Source organism: Xenopus tropicalis, chromosome 2 (genome assembly GCF_000004195.4).
Source record: "Xenopus tropicalis strain Nigerian chromosome 2, UCB_Xtro_10.0, whole genome shotgun sequence".
Classification (NCBI taxonomy): domain Eukaryota; kingdom Metazoa; phylum Chordata; class Amphibia; order Anura; family Pipidae; genus Xenopus; species Xenopus tropicalis.
The window spans coordinates 148,080,709-148,101,801 of record NC_030678.2 but is presented as its reverse complement, the minus strand read 5'-3'; the positions used below and the strand labels follow the sequence as shown (position 1 = coordinate 148,101,801).

Sequence of the window (21,093 nt, the reverse complement as noted above, 5' to 3'; positions counted from 1 at the left end):
AGCCTTGTGTTTCATGGCGTTTCATCTTTAATTTTTAACAGTGAAGCAAATAGAGGAGCAGAAACAGTGGTGGCTGGGGAGTGGGGGAGGCTGGGTGGTGGGACCCCGGAACCCCAGTCTGACTCTGACCACTGTAACACAGAGCTAGACACCATTTGATATGACACTTGCATTAACTTGCATTTACAGTCCATTTATAAGCATACCTTCTAAACAACACAATCTTAGTTGTCTGCTGCAGCCAATCGGCACTTTGCTTTTATTTTCTGATAGTGGACTGAAATCTAACTTCTGATTGGTTGTGACTGGCAACTACACCTTATGTTCATAATTGAGCCCTCTTGCCCTCCGATTCTGTATATGACTGTTTTCAAAAGAAACATCACTCTCTTAATCAAAGAGAAAAAAAATCCTTGAGAGAAGATTTATTACAACTGTGTGGACCAGCACCAGTTGGATCCCAACTACAATTTTGAGACCAGATAATATTTGTGGAATACACTGATTGGTCCATACAGTACTGATATGCATAATGTCAGTAATGTGCCTGGGTCCCATGTAAATTATTATCATAGGTGAAAGATTGTGCATATTACCTTGTAAAGACAGTTTCTCCTAACTTTTATTAACTTTTACAACAGCAGACCGAATGCCAAAATAATTTCTGTTTATTAAGGAAATACATTAAAGGAAAACCATTAAAAAACACAAAAACAATGTTTTACATTCTTCTTTAGAAAACTAAAATATATTCAATGGTCCCCCCTCACTGGGCACAGCACTGCACTCTGGAACCGGTGGGAGGTGCAGAGAGCAGATTTGACCCTGCTGCAAGTGCTTTAATACTAAGGTAAGCAATGTCATGCCCATTAGTACTCCTGCACTCCGGGCAGAGGCATAAGTAACTAATCTCGGATACTTGTAACAGCATTTCCATATCCAGCACCATAGCCACTTCCAACATCATGCTCAGTTTCAAATCGTATTTCTTTACCAGTTCCAGTGGCATCCTAATTGACAGCTGCCAACAAAAATGTTTGATTAGGTATCATAGAAAAAGGAAGGACAGATATATATTTATATATATACAGTGTATAGACAAGGCAACTGAAGATGATACTTACATGCATTTACCATTTCAGCATTTTTTCTGGTGAAGCTGCCATTAAAAAAGAAAATATTTGTTATTCTTCTCTCTGTTCCAGTAATGATTGGTTGGTTGATAATTTGGATACCATAGATCAATTTAGAATGAGGTTGCACTTCTGTTGCTATTCATGCCATAATATAAAATAATATAAATAACAAGATTGCTCACTTGTTCTCTTCTACTTCTAACAGTTTCCTGTAGGTGGCGATCTCAATGTCCAGTGCCAGTTTGGCATTAATCAGCTCCTGAAGTTCCATCATCTGGCGAGCCATGTCCTGCTTGGCCTTCTGCAGAGCAGCCTTCAGGTCTTGTGACTGTTGTTTTGCACCCTTTAATGTAACTTCCCCATGTTGCTCAGTCTCAGCAATGGTCATCTGCAGTTTGGCACACTAATTATAAAAGAGGCAAAATATAATTTGTTAGGAGACTACTAGTTACTACTAGTTACTTTTATGTGAAGTTGGAATTGAAATATTCAACAATATTTTAACACTTTTTGTAACTTAATCAGACCTCAGTAATCCAGGCCTGCAGAGCAGCACATTAGAACATTAATAAATGAAATATATATGAAGGTCAGTAATGAGAGCAAACAGAGACAGAGTAGTATGCAGACAGGGGAGCCATACTGGTGCCAAACCAGTGTCGCACTGGGGTGCCAAGGGTTCACCAGAGAACTATACCATAGGCCCACTCTCCTAATGGTTTTCATCCCCCTGCACTCCTTGTCTAATCTCTAAAGATTTCATCTATCTCTCTCCCCATTTCTTCTCTGTGTTCTCATTCTCAAGAAACTGGAAATGACCATGGTATAGACATACAAAGCCAATGGTTGGATGAAATTATCGAGACTCCCATTAGGGATGTTTTACTTTAAAGTTACCTTCATATTCATTTAATAGACTTAAAGCCAATGTAGAAGTAATTCAACAGATTTCAATCTTCCATACTTTTTTGTGTATCTTGTGCTCTACCAGGGTAGGTTTTAATGGGCAATTGCCCAGGCGCTCAGTATCATGTTCGGGGGATAACTATGGCTCCCTAACATGTTTGATACTTGGCTATTGTCTATTTTTTTTTTTTTTTTTCACTGGAATGGCACATTTGGGTGCTGTATAAAGGGGATGTTCACCTTTAGACAATACTATAAATTTGAACAGCCCCCTCTTGAAAAAACATTTTGTTAAATCACCTTTACTATTTAAAATGTAGGATCAGTGCTGTCAAAACTCTCTCTGCTCTGCTCTCTCTTTGTAAGGGACCACAAAAACAACTTGCATTCTGCCCAAACAGGAAGTTGACACTGGACTGGTTGCTATGCATGCCTTCCCTCTCCTGCTTCATTTGCATATCTTTCATACCATTGGTTGGCAATATTCAGCCAATCCAATCAATGAAATGCAAATAATGCAGCAGAGAGAAGGCATGCATAGTAACCGGTTCAGTGTCAACTTCCTGTTTGGGCAGAACACAAGTTGGTGTCGGTGATCCCTTCCAAAGAGAGAGCAGAGAGTGGAGTTTTAGAAGTGCTGATCCTGGTCTGTAGATTCAAAACTAAACATTTTTAATAACAAAGATGAATTACAAATTGTTTTTCTGACAGGGGCCCTTCAATTTTCAGTTTAACATCCCCTTTAATAAATGCATCAAATGAAATGCACACTCCACCTTTAATTCCTGTTCCATGTGAGGCCCATGGAAATCCTGCAGTGCAAGTGGTTCACATGATCATTAATCTGCTAAAAAAGCAGATTTGAACATGACAAGAAGTTTAAACTCCCAATCTTCCCCCACTTTTCTGTCGCCCCTATTGTACCTGATTTTTTAAAATGTTGATTTCAGAGTTTAGCCTTTTAATCATGTGATTCAGCTCGGAGCTTTCCACCTTTGACTTTCTCAGTTCATCACCATCAGTCCTAGATTGTCCCTGCAGCTTCTCATACTGTTGAAGAAAAACAGAATTTTATAGAACATGGAAACTGCTTTTAGGACTGTATTATGATAAAGCATGGTTTTTTTTTCATTTTACGGTTTGGAAATAATAAGCTTAGCTATCCCTTCCCAAGTAGGAGTAATTTACTAAAACATTTCATGGGAAAGGAGTCATGGGACAGAACAAAAGGGGAAGATGTCTGCTGATATCATAAAAACTAAAAAATTATTATGAAAATTGCAATTGCGCTCAGAAGAGCAATCTGAGCAATTTTACACTAAGTTAGGATATGGGTTGGGATATGTCCCTATCTGTGTATATTTGCTATGCCCCTAGGTTAAAGGGATTCTGGCATGATATTTATGAGGTATTTTTTATTTCTAAATTACACTGTTTACATAGCAAATAGTTCACTCTACCATGTAAAAGTTTATTCTTGAAACAACAATAGTATTTTTTTAGCTGCAATATTGGTGTGTAGGCGCCATCTCAGTGTATTGTGCCTGAGTCTGAGCTTCCAGATGGAGCCAGCACTTCACAATACAATGGCTTTCGGATAAGCTATTGTTTCTCCTACTCCCATGTAACTGAAAAAGGTATGACTTGGGTGAAGCAGATTTGGATTGGAGTGCCATTCTCATATCTACCACTATGTGAGGTGTGGGAGCATTGTTAGCAATGTAGATGTTAGGGAGCTGTTTCCTGTCACCTTCCCATTGTTCTGCTGATTGGCTGTTGGGGGGGGGGGTGATATCCCTCCAACTTGCAGCTCAGCAGTAAAGTGTGACTGAAGTTTATCAGAGCACAAGTAGGCACACTGGGAAATGAAGAATATGGCTAGCTTCGTGTGAAATTGAAAAAAAATTATAAAACTATAAAGTGATGCGTTTTGTAACAGAATCCTGTTAAGATACTAAAGCTAACTAGTGCTACATACAACATTAATGAACAGATACTGTGATATATATATATATATATATATATATACAGTCCACAAAATTTTCAGCAAACCAAACCTGTAATATAAATCACCTGGGTGCTACCTCCATGTGTCTAATTATCCAGAAGTCCAAGAATTGGGTGCACACCAGGATATTTTTTAAAAATTAAAACGTTACTTTTATTTAAACATGCTGTTAAAACAGGCCAACGTTTCGGTCTCCTCCTAAGAGGAAAATGGTCTTAGGAGGAGACCGAAATGTTGGCCTGTTTTAACAGCATGTTTAAATAAAAGTAACGTTTTAATTTTTAAAAAATATCCTGGTGTGCACCCAATTCTTGGACTTCTATATATATATATATATATCCTGAAGTCATGAAGAAGTATCACTAAGCCACTCACCTTGGTTTGATACAAGGACTCTTCTTTGTGGCTGAAGCTGATAATCTCCTCAAACTGAGCCTTCACCAGAGCTATTACACTGTCCAAGTCCAAGTGCCTGTTGTTGTCTATGGACAAGCTAACCACAATGTCTGAGGTCTGAGCCTGCATTTGGGTGAGCTCCTGCAACATGTAGAAACAAAATGTAGGAAAAAGCTCAGTTACAGCAATTAGTTATAGCAAAATAGTATTTTTCATTATCTGGTAAGAAGAAATACTGCGTTATGCTTTTTAAAAATCTTCTAACATTTACTTTCATCACTATTAAAGAATGTACATCAAGAAAGTGTAATTCTAAGTTATTTTCTAAGGGCTAGGATACACAGAGCTACTAGTCGCCACTAATTGTCGTGGCTACAAAAATAGACAATTCACTGATAATTGTCTCTACGTGTGTTTTAGCAGAGGCAATTCTCAGTATTGTCTTGTTTTTTGTATCTCCATGCATTATACTAAGTCTACTAAAAAAATCATTTCAATATTTTATAAAGCCAATAGGATTGTTTTGCCCCCAATAAGGATTAATTATATCTTAGTTAGTCAATAACAGTAACGATCGAGGAATTAAAACTTGTCACATGAGCTTCCCATATTGAATTTTGTTAGAAGTGTCTGCAACACTGCACATGCTCAGTGAGCTCTGGGCGGCTGTAGAGAAGCTGAGCTTAGGGGTCGTTGGAAATTATCAAGCAGAAAATTAGGTTTGTCTGTCATTTATATTCTATATATACAGTATATTGTGAGCTGGTCCCTAAGCTCAGATACGTGACAGCAGCACAGAGTATGTGCATTTAATCTCAGAAAAGATGGGGGCAAAGATCCATGCTAAAGGACTGTGATTGCCTTGGGCTGGTACAGAAGCCCAAAACATAATGTTCTACATTCTGCCCTATTTCTTCTGCTTTAAGGCTTTAGTTCTCCTTTAACATTTCAATAATTGCTGTATAATCAGTAGTATGTCTGATAATTGTTGATACACTTATACAACTGAAATACAACTAGACAAGGCAGATACAGTAGCGTTACCTCTTCATAGACGACCCTAAGGGTGTTTATCTCATGTGTCAGAAATTGTATCTTGGCCTCCAGCTCAGCTTTATCTATGTACCCTGCATCCGCATCCTAGAATGACACAAGTGTTACTGTATGTATTAAGGCATGGATTGCACTACTTTAGCTGGTTGGAGACACTTGCACCCATGCTTACCCTTTTAAGCTCTGCAAATGTATCCTTTAGCGCAATGTGCTTGTTTACTTCCTCTTCATATCTGTTGGATGGAAATTCATATTTAAGTCCTCAGTCTGAAAAAGTTAATGGCAAGTATAGGTTTATGCAATATTACTCTGATGGGCTGATTTACCTAGACGTTGCAAAGTGCAAAGGGTAAAATCAAGCACAACGCACCATTTTTTGGTCACCAGGTGTCTTTAGGTGCAACTTTATGCACTGGCGGAATGGAAAGCAAGAATTAGTGCCTTTTTCTGTGTGCAGCAGTACCTGTATCTGGAAGCACCACATGCTGGACTGGTGCACATTGGCAGGACTTGGACAACCTCTAGCATGCCCCTGTCATTTAGGAGGTAGAACATAAGTTTCCAAGTATACCCAATATCCATAGGAGCCCAGTATGTTATGCCTCTCAGAGCAGCTCCCTTGTAACTGTGAGCCATGTACTTTTCGCCTTTTAAGCTGGATTTCAACAGCCCTAACAATGGGCAGAGAAGTGCTAAGTATATGGGCTCTAAGGAGCATAGCATTACACCCATTAGTGCTCCAGCGCTTGCATTGCTGTCAATAGTAATGAGCACTTATATGTTCAGTTCTGTCAGATCTCATATATCCACCCAGCCACACATGCCCCACTCCCTCCCAGCATTCCCTCTGAACAACACTAGGGGGCTGATTTACTTACCCACGAACGGGTCGAATGGAGTCCGATTGCGTTTTTTTCGTAATGATCGGTACTTTGCGATTTTTTCGTATGTTTTGCGATTTTTTCGGATTCTGTACGAATTTTTCGGATCCAATACGATTTTTGCGTAAAAACGCGAGTTTTCCTATCCATTACGAAAGTTGCGTAAAAAGTTGCGCATTTTGCGTAGCGTTAAAACTTACGTGAAAAGTTGCGCATTTTTCGTAGCGTTAAGTTTTAACGCTACGAAAAATGCGCAACTTTTCGCGTAAGTTTTAACGCTACGCAAAATGCGCAACTTTTTACGCAACTTTCGTAATGGATACGAAAAACTCGCGTTTTTACGCAAAAATCGTATTGGATCCGAAAAATTCGTACAGAATCCGAAAAAATCGCAAAACATACGAAAAAGTCGCAAAATATTCGTTTTCAAGTCGGAACTTTTCCAATTCGGGTCGGATTCGTGGGTTAGTAAATCAGCCCCTAGGATTAATTCCAATAGATAGGCTTGTTACCTTATAGGCATATTAGATTTAGCACTCATCTTCATTCCCCACATCCAATCCCTACAAAATCCTGCTGGCTACATCTCAAAAAATCTCAAAACAAAAACGGAAGTATACACCCCTTTCTTATGTAAGAAGCTTATAAATTACTAGTTCTCTCATTAATTGTCTCCTGCTTAAGTTGCTGCAACCTTCTTATTATTTGGCAACCATGTTCATTTATCTCATTTCTACTTGAGCCAAAATTCTAATCAGCCTCTTCCATCAATTCTCTTCTGCTCCAACTCTGTGCAAATACCTACACAATTCTTTATTTCAGTTGTCGCTAAGTGATTTTATGCAGAATATGTTGGCACTTTTATAATACAATAAATAAACAGTTATGATGACCATAAGGCGTTTATGTGAATAGTTATAGAAGTTAAATTCTGTAAAAGGCCAACAGGGGGCCCCAGCAGGGTCACAGGGGCCACTGGTATTTAGTGTTTGGTGTAGGGACAAGGGGAAGTCTGGCTGGGAAATGTAGGACAAAAAAGTAGGAGGAGGAATAGGAAGGGTTAAGTGAAGGTAGGCAGAGGCACATTTAGGTAAAGCAGAGAGAAAGGCAAAAACACATCACTGCAAAGGTTAATGGACACAGAAGAAATAATGAGTTCAGCAGTAATAGTAGGGCAGAGCTGGGAGCTGCATTTAAGGTCTGGAAAGGGTACAACCAGGAACAAGATAAGGGAGCACCTATCATGAGTAGAGTGACCAGCAGGACCGGAACATCACAATCTGTAACAGAGCATTGGCATCAGCACCAAGGAGGCATTGGGATTTCATCACAAATGCCGGCTGTCTAATGTGCATGTGGCGTTTCCTGGCGTATAGTTGCTGGTGTCACTGAGCCAAATGATTGACCGGCAAATTGGTGACGAAGCATCAAAAACACTTAATGATGATTTTTTTATTTCTCCCCCTTTTCATTTGTGTAAAGTAAATATTTATTGGGGGGGATGCCTAATTGCCCTTTTTGTTCTCTGTAAAGTTTATAGGACTCATTTAGGAGCATTTATAGGGACCCTGGGCACAGATTCAGAATAGGGCACAAAGACCTACAGATGGATAGAGATTTTCAGATAAAGCACCTTTAAAAATGCACACATATATATACTGTATATCTAATGATGGGTGAAATAATTTGGCAGGCATGGATTTGAAGCGAATTTCACCATTGGCGGAAATGAGCAACAAACAAATTTTGCAAAATTTGTCAATTATACCAGGCATTCACCTCACTTGCCCTCAAGTCCCAATGAGCCGCACCCAAATTATCCAACATCCTGAGCATCCCTGCCTTCCCATTTTCACGTACAAAGCTCCTGCCCACAGCTGTGCAGTAAGGTAAAATCCAATTCTCTACCGTAGCTCTCTAATTCTAACTCATTTTTACCCCTCAAAAAAGGTGATGGTCAGATATTTTTAATTAAATTATATATAACAACAGCCTAAGGATTTGTTAACATGAGGAAGGTTGAGGAGTTAAAGGAAAAAATAAAATGATAAATATAGTATACCTTTACCTTCTCTTCCTGGAAATAACAGCAATACAAAAAGGGGTTGAAATTGATTGACTATGTCTTTTTTTTTCAACCCAAATTTACCATGTAATGTTCACATTAAAGCAATTGCACCTCTGTTAGTCTTTTAGCAAGCTTTCCATTCAGTAATTTGCTCTCCCATACTACAGTACTTCTATTTGGAGTAGCATAGAAAAGAAATGTTTACATCTTAGGGGCAGATTTATAAAACTCACAGAAGGCTCAAATGGCAGTAAAGACTTGAATCCAAGTTAGTGTATCAGGTGTTTGTAATGAGTGAATAGGACATGAAGATGCCCATCAAACCATTGCTTCTTGTCATGTAGAATTTATACTTACTTTCTTCTGAAATCATTGACAATCTTCTCAATTTGCCTTAATTTTGAATCTGAGTGCAACTTGTCATTTCCCAATTGGTCCAGTTGTCTCTGCAATGCATTGATGTAGTCTTTAAAAGGAAGTTGTGGTACACTGTTCTCATGCTTTATTCCCTGTGCTTGCAAAATGTTCCATTTAGTGCGCAATACACAATTGTGTTGTTCCAGTAGCTGAACCTATGTAAATAAATGGAACAAGTTCTAAAATATATCATTTTTGACCAATAAAGTTAATTCTTAAAGGACAAGTAAAGTGAAATTTCACTGGGGGGAAACAATGTGTTATGCAGTCCCCACTGAATATAGTTGTCAACCTAAGGCCCCAGGCTGGAACTCCTGTCCACTGAAAAATGCACTGGCCCAGCCTATTGTTCCTGCCATGGCGCCATCTTTCTCCACACATCAGAAATCCTCTATGGTGTCCCATTGAGTTATAATAACAATATGGTTACAGCGGATACAGCAAAGGCAGATGTGCTTAACCAGTTCTTTTCTTCTGTGTATACAGTAGAGGAGCCAGTGGGCCAAGTCCCACCCAATAGCTGCACTGTTGCCTCAGCTCCAACTACACAGTGGTTGGCACAGGATATGGTGCTTAAAGGGTTACACACGATAAATGTAAACAAGGCACCTGGGCCAGATGGAATACACCCTCGGGTACTGAGAGAGCTAGGGGCAGAATTGCAGTGGCCCTTGTTTCTGATATTCTCAGACTCTCTTTCATCAGATATGGTACCTAGGGATTGGAAGAAGGCGAATGTCATTCCCATATTTAAAAAGGGAGTAAGATCTCAGCCTGGTAATTATAGGCCTGTAAGTTTGACATCCGTGGTGGGCAAGTTATTTGAAGGCTTGTTAAGGGATCACATACAAAATTATGTAGTGGAGAATGGTATTATGAGCAGTAATCAGCATGGCTTTATGAAGGACAGGTCATGTCAGACCAATTTAATTGCTTTTTATGATGAGGTAAGTAAGAAGCTGGACAGTGGGGATGCAGTAGATATCATCTATTTGGATTTTGCCAAAGCATTTGATACCGTTCCCCACAAACGACTGCTTTCTAAGCTAAGGTCTATTGGTCTTAGTGAAGTTGTTTGCACATGGATAGCAAACTGGCTACAGGATCGGGTACAGAGGGTGGTTGTTAATGGTACATTCTCTACTTGGAGTAAGGTTCTCAGTGGGGTCCTTCAGGGTTCTGTACTGGGTCCACTTTTGTTTAACTTGTTCATAAATGACTTGGGGGAGGGTATTATGAGTAATGTATCAGTGTTTGCAGATGACACAAAACTCTGCAGACCAGTCAATTCTATCCAGGATGTGACATCCCTGCAGCAGGATCTTGACCAACTGGCAATCTGGGCAGCTAAGTGGCAGATGAGATTTAATGTGGATAAATGGAAGGTCATGCACCTGGGATGTAAAAATATACAAGCCCCGTATACCCTTAATGGGACTGCACTAGGCAAATCCATAATGGAGAAGGACCTTGGAGTCCTTGTAGATAATAAACTTGGCTGTAGCAAGCAATGCCAGGCAGCAGCTGCAAGGGCAAACAAGGTTTTGAGCTGTATTAAAAGGGGTATAGATTCACGGGAGGAGGGGGTTATTCTTCCCCTTTACAGAGCACTGGTAAGGCCCCATCTAGAATATGCTGTTCAGTTTTGGTCTCCAGTGCTCAAACGGACATTATTGAGTTAGAGAGGGTCCAGAGAAGGGCAACTAAGCTGGTAAATGGTATGGAAAGTCTCAGTTATGAAGAAAGACTGGCCAGGTTGGGTCTGTTTACACTGGAGAACAGGCGCTTAAGAGGTGACATGATAACTATGTATAAATATATAAGGGGATCATATAATAACCTTTCTAATGTTTTATTTACCAGTAGGTCCTTCCAACGGACACGAGGGCACCCACTTCGTTTAGAAGAAGGGAGGTTCCATTTAAATATTCGGAAAGGATTTTTTACTGTGAGAGCTGTGAAGTTCTGGAATTCCCTCCCTGAATCAGTTGTACTGGCAGATACATTATATAGCTTTAAGAAGGGGCTGGATGGATTCTTAGCAAGTGAGGGAATACAGGGTTATGGGAGATAGCTCTCAGTACAAGTGAGGGAATACAGGGGTATGGGAGATAGCTCTCAGTACAAGTGAGGGAATACAGGGGTAGGGGAGAAAGCTCTCAGTACAAGTGAGGGAATACAGGGGTAGGGGAGAAAGCTCTCAGTACAAGTGAGGGAATACAGGGGTATGGGAGATAGCTCTCAGTACAAGTGAGGGAATACAGGGGTATGGGGGATAGCTCTCAGTACAAGTGAGGGAATACAGGGGTAGGGGAGATAGCTCTCAGTACAAGTGAGGGAATACAGGGGTATGGGAGATAGCTCTCAGTACAAGTGAGGGAATACAGGGGTAGGGGAGATAGCTCTCAGTACAAGTGAGGGAATACAGGGGTATGGGAGATAGCTCTCAGTACAAGTGAGGGAATACAGGGGTAGGGGGGATAGCTCTCAGTACAAGTGAGGGAATACAGGGGTAGGGGAGATAGCTCTCAGTACAAGTGAGGGAATACAGGGGTATGGGAGATAGCTCTCAGTACAAGTGAGGGAATACAGGGGTAGGGGGGATAGCTCTCAGTACAAGTGAGGGAATACAGGGGTAAGGGAGATAGCTCTCAGTACAAGTGAGGGAATACAGGGTTATGGGAGATAGCTCTCAGTACAAGTGAGGGAATACAGGGGTAGGGGGGATAGCTCTCAGTACAAGTGAGGGAATACAGGGGTAGGGGGGATAGCTCTCAGTACAAGTGAGGGAATACAGGGGTAGGGGGGGATAGCTCTCAGTACAAGTGAGGGAATACAGGGGTAGGGGGGATAGCTCTCAGTACAAGTGAGGGAATACAGGGGTAGGGGGGATAGCTCTCAGTACAAGTGAGGGAATACAGGGGTAGGGGAGATAGCTCTCTGTACAAGTGAGGGAATACAGGGTTAGGGAGATAGCTCTCAGTACAAGTGGGGAATACAGGGGTAGGGGGGAAGCTCTCAGTACAAGTGAGGGAATACAGGGGTAGGGGGATAGCTCTCAGTACAAGTGAGGGAATACAGGGGTAGGGGAGATAGCTCTCAGTACAAGTGAGGGAATACAGGGGTAGGGGAGATAGCTCTCAGTACAAGTGAGGGAATACAGGGGTAGGGGAGATAGCTCTCAGTACAAGTGAGGGAATACAGGGGTAGGGAGATAGCTCTCAGTACAAGTGAGGGAATACAGGGGTAGGGGGATAGCTCTCAGTACAAGTGGAGGAATACAGGGGTAGGGGAGATAGCTCTCAGTACAAGTGAGGGAATACAGGGGTAGGGGAGATAGCTCTCAGTACAAGTGAGGGAATACAGGGGTAGGGGAGATAGCTCTCAGTACAAGTGAGGGAATACAGGGGTAGGGGAGATAGCTCTCAGTACAAGTGAGGGAATACAGGGGTAGGGGGATAGCTCTCAGTACAAGTGAGGGAATACAGGGGTATGGGAGATAGCTCTCAGTACAAGTGAGGGAATACAGGGGTATGGGAGATAGCTCTCAGTACAAGTGAGGGAATTACAGGGGTATGGGAGATAGCTCTCAGTACAAGTGAGGAATACAGGGTATGGGAGATAGCTCTCAGTACAAGTGAGGGAATACAGGGGTAGGGGGAGATAGCTCTCAGTACAAGTGAGGGAATACAGGGGTTAGGGAGATAGCTCTCAGTACAAGTGAGGGAATACAGGGGTAGGGGAGATAGCTCTCAGTACAAGTGAGGGAATACAGGGTTATGGGAGATAGCTCTCAGTACAAGTGAGGGAATACAGGGTATGGGAGATAGCTCTCAGTACAAGTGAGGAATACAGGGGTATGGGAGATAGCTCTCAGCTACAAGTGAGGGGAATACAGGGGTATGGGAGATAGCTCTCAGTACAAGTGAGGGAATACAGGGGTATGGGAGATAGCTCTCAGTACAAGTGAGGGAATACAGGGTTATGGGAGATAGCTCTCAGTACAAATGAGGGAATACAGGGGTATGGGAGATAGCTCTCAGTAGAAGTGAGGGAATACAGGGGTAGGGGGTGATAGCTCTCAGTACAAGTGAGGGAATACAGGGGTATGGGGAGATAGCTCTCAGTACAAGTGAGGGAATACAGGGGTAGGGGGATAGCTCTCAGTACAAGTGAGGGAATACAGGGGTAGGGGGAGATAGCTCTCAGTACAAGTGAGGAATACAGGGGTATGGGAGATAGCTCTCAGTACAAGTGAGGGAATACAGGGGTAGGGAGATAGCTCTCAGTACAAGTGAGGGAATACAGGGGTATGGGAGATAGCTCTCAGTACAAGTGAGGGAATACAGGGGTATGGGAGATAGCTCTCAGTCAGTACAAGTGAGGCGAATACAGGGTAGGGGAGATAGCTCTCAGTACAAGTGAGGCGAATACAGGGGTAGGGGATAGCTCTCAGTACAAGTGAGGGAATACAGGGGTATGGGAGATAGCTCTCAGTACAAGTGAGGGAATAAGGGTAGGGGGATAGCTCTCAGGGACAAGTGAGGATACAGGGTATGGGAGATAGCTCTCAGTACAAGTGAGGAATACAGGGTTATGGGAGATAGCTCTCAGTACAAGTGAGGGAATACAGGGTTATGGGGGATAGCTCTCAGTACAAGTGAGGGAATACAGGGTTATGGGGATAGCTCTCAGTACAAGTGAGGGAATACAGGGGTATGGGGATAGCTCTCAGTACAAGTGAGGAATACAGGGGGTAGGGGAGATAGCTCTCAGTACAAGTGAGGGAATACAGGGTTATGGGGATAGCTCTCAGTACAAGTGAGGGAATTACAGGGGTATGGGAGATAGCTCTCAGTACAAGTGAGGAATACAGGGGGTAGGGGAGATAGCTCTCAGTACAAGTGAGGAATACAGGGTTAGGGAGATACTCTCAGTAGCTCTCAGGACAAGTGAGGGAATACAGGGGTATGGGAGATAGCTCTCAGTACAAGTGAGGGAATACAGGGTTATGGGAGATAGCTCTCAGTACAAGTGAGGGAATACAGGGTTATGGGGGATAGCTCTCAGTACAAGTGAGGGAATACAGGGTTATGGGAGATAGCTCTCAGTACAAGTGAGGGAATACAGGGTTATGGGGGATAGCTCTCAGTACAAGTGAGGGAATACAGGGGTATGGGGGATAGCTCTCAGTACAAGTGAGGGAATACAGGGGTATGGGAGATAGCTCTCAGTACAAGTGAGGGAATACAGGGGTATGGGAGATAGCTCTCAGTACAAGTGAGGGAATACAGGGGTAGGGGAGATAGCTCTCAGTACAAGTGAGGGAATACAGGGGGAGGGGGATAGCTCTCAGTACAAGTGAGGGAATACAGGGGTAGGGAGATAGCTCTCAGTACAAGTGAGGGAATACAGGGGGAGGGGAGATAGCTCTCAGTACAAGTGAGGGAATACAGGTGTATGGGAGATAGCTCTCAGTACAAGTGAGGGAATACAGGGTTATGGGGGATAGCTCTCAGTACAAGTGAGGGAATACAAGGGTAGGGGAGATAGCTCTCAGTACAAGTGAGGGAATACAGGGGTAGGGGAGATAGCTCTCAGTACAAGTGAGGGAATACAGGGGTAGGGGAGATAGCTCTCAGTACAAGTGAGGGAATACAGGGGTAGGGGAGATAGCTCTCAGTACAAGTGAGGGAATACAGGGGTAGGGGAGATAGCTCTCAGTACAAGTGAGGGAATACAGGGGTAGGGGAGATAGCTCTCAGTACAAGTGAGGGAATACAGGGGTAGGGGAGATAGCTCTTAGTACAAGTTGCCCCAGGGACTGGTCCGATTGCCATCTTGGAGTCAGGAAGGAATTTTTTCCCCTCTGCGGCAAATTAGAGAGGCTTCAGATGGGGTTTTTTTTGCATTTCTCTGGATCAACTAGCAGTTAGGCAGGTTATATATAGGCATTATGGTTAAACGTGATGGACGTATGTCTTTTTTCAACCCAACTTACTATGTTACTATGTAATAGCACTCATGTGCAGTAGAGTAATATTTGCAACTCTAAAGCACATGTGCTGTGTCCAGGACACCCAAAGCAGATCACTGGGGCATTGGAAGGGCTGTGTGGCAGTATAAACAACTCAGGCCACTGTAAGGCTATATATATTCATTAGGGGCTTCCAAAAACATTGGCACCCCTAAATAAAGTTCATTTTACTTTCCCTTACCGGGCCAATCATGTGCCAAATCAGTTAGTGTTTAAAGGAGAACTAAACCCTATGGCTAGAAATGCCATATTTTATATACTGAACTTATTGAACCCACCTAAAGTTTAAGCATCACTATAGTAATAATGATTCAGTACTTAAAAGTTGTCACAGGGCGTCACCATAGTGGCATCTCGAAGAAGCGTCTGCAATATGCTCAGTATGCTCTGAGCGGCTGTTGAAAAGCAAAAGTTAGGGGTTGTCACAAATTATCAAGCAGAAAATGAGGTTGGCCTGTAATATCAGCAGATGCTACAGGGCTTTTTATTATATTCTGATGCTAATTACACTGGTTTCTGGGCTGCCATGCAGTGATAATCTGTATTATTTATTAATCATCTTTTTATTGTGACATGTATATTCTATATATACAGTATATTGTGAGTGGGTCCCTAAGCTCAGGTAAGTAACAGCAGCACAGAGCATGTGCAGGGAATCAGCAGAAAAGAAGATGGGGGGCTACTGGGGCATCTGGGGGTACAGATCCTCTTTAATAAAGGACTGTGTTTGCCTTGGGCTGGTACAGAATCCCAAAATATAATGTACAACTTTTTCAGCCTGCTTCTTTAGTTAAGCTTTAGTTCTCCTTTAAAACAATGGTTGGGTTAACAGCGCCACCTCAGGGGTCCTAGACGCTGTGAGGGGGGTGTGCATCGCTAGTGCAGAGAGCGCAATAAAAATTGGAATTTCTGCATTTTAAGTTACCAGTAACTTGTTGGGGGCTGCCACCTGAGGTCAGTTTCTCTACTCGCCTAATGGCAGCAGCGCCCCTGTGGGTAAATTTGAGATGTATATCACATATAGGTTTAGATTCAGTTTGATAAAAATGTATCTAATTCAATTCCAGCTTTCCCAATAGATAATAAAGTTTCTATTGGATCAACCATTTTTCTGAAATGAATCTCACTCATAATGGGCAAACCTATATAAAGCAAAGGTGTATACTGGTGAAAGAAAGCTACATGTATTGACATTTTCCTCTTTTAGCCAAAGGCTGAGCATACAGCATGATTATTGGCAATTACTTACCTTATCAATGACAGATGCAAACTTGTTGTTGAGTGATTTAATCTGATCTGTCTCTTCTTTGCGAATAGCATTTAATACATCACTTTCCTTATCCCATTTATCTCCTGTGCTCTGCTCTGCAATTATTTCAGATGTCTGGTAAGCTGTTTTAGGAGGCTGGTCAGGTACACCTTGAGCAAAGGGTACTCCTTTTATTGATGGTGGTACCACAAATATTTTACTCGCCATAATCAATTTTTAAATTAATCCTTTAATGAATATTTCTTTCCCTGGCAGTGCCTTTTATAAGGTATTGGTTGCACAGATAGTCTTGCAAAACACAATACATACAGGGTTAGGCATGCCTTCTACCATGACCTCACAGGAACTGGGTAACTCCCATAACTTGTGACTCACCATTATTTTAGCAATAGAATCAGAACTAGCAGTTTAGGAAATCTATCATACATTATACAATATAGCAACTTACTGTTCATTTCAAGGAATGGCAGTAATTATTTTCTGCTTTTAATGTCTGTTTCCATTTCATGAACACTGAATATCATCATGTGCAGTTTTTTACTTTCTACTGTTTTTATTGTTATAATTGTAGGGATCTCCAAAATTGGGCCCCTAGGATGGTTACCCCCAGGTTAGACCCCCAGGGAGGGTAGTACTTTGATAGTGGAACGCCTTGGGTGGTTTGGCACTTAAACAGTTAAGTGGGAGTTAGCTTCCCTGCAGTTCGGGTTATGGCCACAGGGTGGTACATTTAGTATATAAGGGTATGTAGCCATGTGCTGCCAGGTTTTCCTGCCTGGGACCCCTCTGGCTAGAGGTTAATAACAGGCCGGTGTTAGACAGAGAGAGAGATATAAGTTTAGTCCACTCTAGGAGTGGAAGACAGGCAAGCTAGTCGGGCAGCTTGGCCCCAACAGGAGAATTATGGTATTAAGATCCCCCAGGGAACAAAGTGCTAAGTATAGGAGATTTGCCTAATCCAGGGGTATCTGAGTGACAGTACTGGAGTGAGGTCTCAAAGGGGGTGTCTGCTTGGCGAGAAGTACCGGGGAGAGCCTTAGAGAGGGTCTTCTGGCGAGAAGTACCGGAGGGAACCCCTAAAAAGAATCATTTGGCGGGAGTACTGCTCGTATCTCACGGAGGGAGGGTCTCTCAAGGAAGAGGGAGTGTAACCTGACTGTAACATTGCACCTGTGTGTGATCTGCCTGTCTGATACATCTGTGCTAATAAACAAGTTCTGCTGGTTAAACATCCATCCAGTGTCTTGGTCTCTGCATACACTGAGGATCCGCTCTGCCTGGTAAGAGTCTACCCCAAAGGGAGGGGGCAAGGTGCCAGGAGTGCTGAGAGTCCCCAAGCAGAAGTACAATATCAAGTTCTCAGGAGGGGAGTTACAGTTCAGCCTGTCCCTATCCTGGGTGGAGGCACGCCAAATAGTACAGCAACATCTGTTCCCCATAGTAAGCGGGGCTCAGGATCCTGTTAGCGCCATAAGATCTCAGCAGGTAGCGGTACAATCTATAAAGTGGGCTACATAATATTTTTGTATTTATAATTATTTATGATTTAAAACTATAGAGCAGGGTCTTCTTATTTCCTGCATTGCTAGCTTTCCTATCTCAACAATAAAGAACATAAATTATCTTAGTAGCCCTTCTCCTGACAACTTCTCTTATACTGAAGTCTTTCTGTAGACTGACCCCCAAAATAACACCAAACATTCAAATTGTTTAATATTGTAGGGGTCATTTACTACTGCAAGTGCAGGGGGCAAAGTGCGATTTTGAGCGCAGTCCCTGTGTTTTTCTCCCATAATACAGGTTTTCCCCCAAAATTTCAAAGAAACTGTCATCTTCAGCAATGATTATGAATTACCATTGAACAATTTTTGAAACCAGAAAAACAGTAAACAAGGTCTATAAATCTTCGGGTAAAAACTATTTGATTGTATTTTGCTTCTGATAACAAAAATATCAATATAGGTATGGGATCTGTTATCTAAAAAAAATTTTTAAGATAATTTATGATTTTTACTGCCTAAATAAAAGTACTTTATTATTACAGAAATACAGGAATTAAAAAAAAACAGGACTTTCTATAAAATGTTTATCACTTAAAGGAGAAGGAAAGGTAAAAACTAAGTAAGCTTTATCAGAAAGGTGTATGTAAATACAGCCATAAGCGCTCACAGAAACGCTGCACTGACTTCTCTGAAAAAAGATTTCTTGTGTCTGTAATTCCTGTGCCAGAGACACACAGCTTTCTGTTCTCTGCTCTCTCCTGCTCCCCCCCCCTTAGGAATGTGGATCTGAGCCAATCAGCAGGAAGTTGACTCATAGTCTTACTAACTGAGCATCAAGGTAAGCGATCTAAGTCACTTGGGAGTAGGGATGTAGCGAACCTCAAAAAAAAAGTTCGCGAACTTACGCCAAAAAGTGCGAATATTCACAAACTTTGCGAACCCCATAGACTTCAATGGGAAGGCGAACTTTAAAACCTAGAAAAGCCATTTCTGGCCAGAAAACTGATTTTAAAGTTGTTTAAAGGGTGCCACGACCTGGACAGGGAGGGGGATCAAGGGCAAAAATTTCTCTGAAAAATACTTTGTTGACACAGCGTTGCGTAAAACCGCAAGCTATTCCTATGTATACGCAAAGGCAGCTGGCAGACCTAGCGGAAATACTCGGCGTTTTTTGCTATTTCGCACTATTAGCACCATGGAAACAGGATTTGCTGAAAAACGCCATGTGTGGCTTGTGCGGCGTTTTTAGGCCGATAAAAAACGCAGCGGAAAAACGCCACGCGAACCCAAATTCCAAACATATGCGAACAGTTCGCGAACTTGCGAACTCGCGAACACCTGATGTTCGCGAGGAATTAGTTCGCCGGCGAACAGTTCGCTACATCTCTACTTGGGGGTGCCTAACATTTTGGCACCCCCAAGTGACTTTGCCTTTCCTTCTCCTTTAAGAGAACTTTCTTTACACAGCTCAGCGTTTTTTCTTCCTGTTTGGCTTCTGATCATCTGAACAGGTGAAATATGGGGAGACTTAAGGGCACTATTGAGAGAACTGAAGGTATGCCTGCAGCTTGAGATTAACTCTTTACTAGCCTTTCCACTCAATTCTTCTTGGGTTGGTGGGAAGAAAAAAGTAAAGGCCAAGTTTTATAGGTAAAAAAAAGAGACAAACAACTAATAAACAAATGCACTTATTGTATAATATCCTCACATCTTTCTAAGTGTTTGTGAAATGAATTCCACCATTGCAGCTGGCATTTTCTATCACTGCTGTCTCCACCCTTAGTTTGTCCTAGAAAATCAACTGAGAATTCACATAAGGTAATAAAATGTAAATTGATAGGGAAACAAATTACATGTTTATGGCATTTAGTTGGACTCCGTTTAATAAAGAGAAATATAAAAGGCAAAGAAACAAGTCTTTAGTGACCACCTTTTATTCTGACCCTGTGCCGGCCTCTCTAAGTTTAAATATTGCCCCACGAGATTTGCTGGTTGTAAAATCTGTGTAAAATCTAATCGTCCGTCTGTGTTTGCTAAAAGGACCAAGTTTTGGGGTAAGGGATTCCAAGTTCTTCTTTCTCTTGGGATAAGGAATTTCAATTTCTTCTTGAGGTAAGGAATCAACATCACCACTCACTCCCTAGACTTAGGGGTTAAATAATCTGCAAGTGCACAAAACAGCAGAATGTTGGAATGTAATATCTATCAGTACAAATGTATTTCAAGAAAAATCATAGATCACATTCAAAATCTAACAACATTTACAAATCTAACAGTTCAAATTAATAGAACAATGTGCAGTTGAAGAAATATTTATATATACTCGAGTATAAGCCGATCCGAATATAAGCCAAGGTACCTAATTAATTAACCTAAGAAAACTGGAAAAACGTATTGACTCGAGTATAAGCCTAGGGTGGGAAATACAGCCGCTGCTGCTAAGTTTCAATAATCAAATAATTAATAAAGGACACTCAGTGTGACCCCCTGTGAACTCTTCATAAATATATCATGTTGGCAGCTGCAGATTAGGGAAAGGTGGATGGAGCCTAAAATAATTTTACTCACCCCCATCTGGAAGGCTGTGCCCAAAGCCTAGAACTTCTGATAAGCAGCTACTGTGAGCAAAGCACTGAATCTGCCACCAATCAGAGCAGTGTTCTCAACTGCTGCTTGTCAGAAGTTCTAGGTAAAGATCCTTTAGAGTAACAGGCTTCTGGATGGGGGTGAGAAAAGTTTGCCTCATAGTTTTCATTGTTTTACCTTTTATTTTTTTTAACTGTCAGGCAAGTCAGGAAAACATTTATTTAATGTTTAGATTTTTTTTTAGCAAATTATGAGTATAGTAATCAGAGGGGCTTGGCCAACTGGCGATGTGAACAGATGTGTTTTGACCTAGCTTCACTGGATTACCACAATATTCTTTAAATCTTGACTTCTACAGCCTATTAAACTTTGCTAAACCAGACCTGTGTCCTGAGAAACTTTAATGGGCAAGAAAATATAAGCTGCAGATGAAACTTCAGATATTCTCACCTGTGTGATTCAGTGCAGCCTACAAAAATGGCAGACCCACACAAAACTGAACTGCCTAAGGAGCAACCCATCAGACACCTGCATACTGACACCCCTCCTCAGAAAGATTGGTACATCGGGAAACCCAGGGCTCTTCTCTTGTCTGCAGCAAGCTCACCTCCCGACCTACAGCCTTTATACGAAGCACACAATATACCCGAATACACATCCTTGCTGTACTCGGTGGTTCATTACTGAATATGCCTAATGGTGCTGCCATGTATATAATCAAATCCCAACAAATTGTTCTTACAATAGCTTTTTTTTCACAGCCAGAGGAGAAAAAAATAATAATATTGCAATGCCCACACCCCACACAATGTGTAAATAATGTTCAGAATCAT

General features: G+C 41.8%; 1 protein-coding gene across 1 annotated transcript; it reads right to left on the bottom strand.

Moving 5' to 3' along the window:
• Positions 1 to 679: 679 nt before the first annotated feature.
• On the bottom strand, positions 680 to 16,501 carry krt6b (keratin 6B). Its single transcript, XM_031897213.1, has 9 exons — positions 16,152 to 16,501; positions 8,806 to 9,020; positions 5,672 to 5,732; positions 5,491 to 5,586; positions 4,426 to 4,587; positions 2,967 to 3,092; positions 1,319 to 1,539; positions 1,125 to 1,159; positions 680 to 1,021 (listed from the first exon to the last, which is right to left on the bottom strand). Exons 1-9 carry the CDS (start codon positions 16,377 to 16,379, stop codon positions 1,011 to 1,013), a joined length of 1,155 nt encoding a protein of 384 aa, XP_031753073.1. The 5' UTR covers positions 16,380 to 16,501; the 3' UTR covers positions 680 to 1,010.
• Positions 16,502 to 21,093: the final 4,592 nt, after the last annotated feature.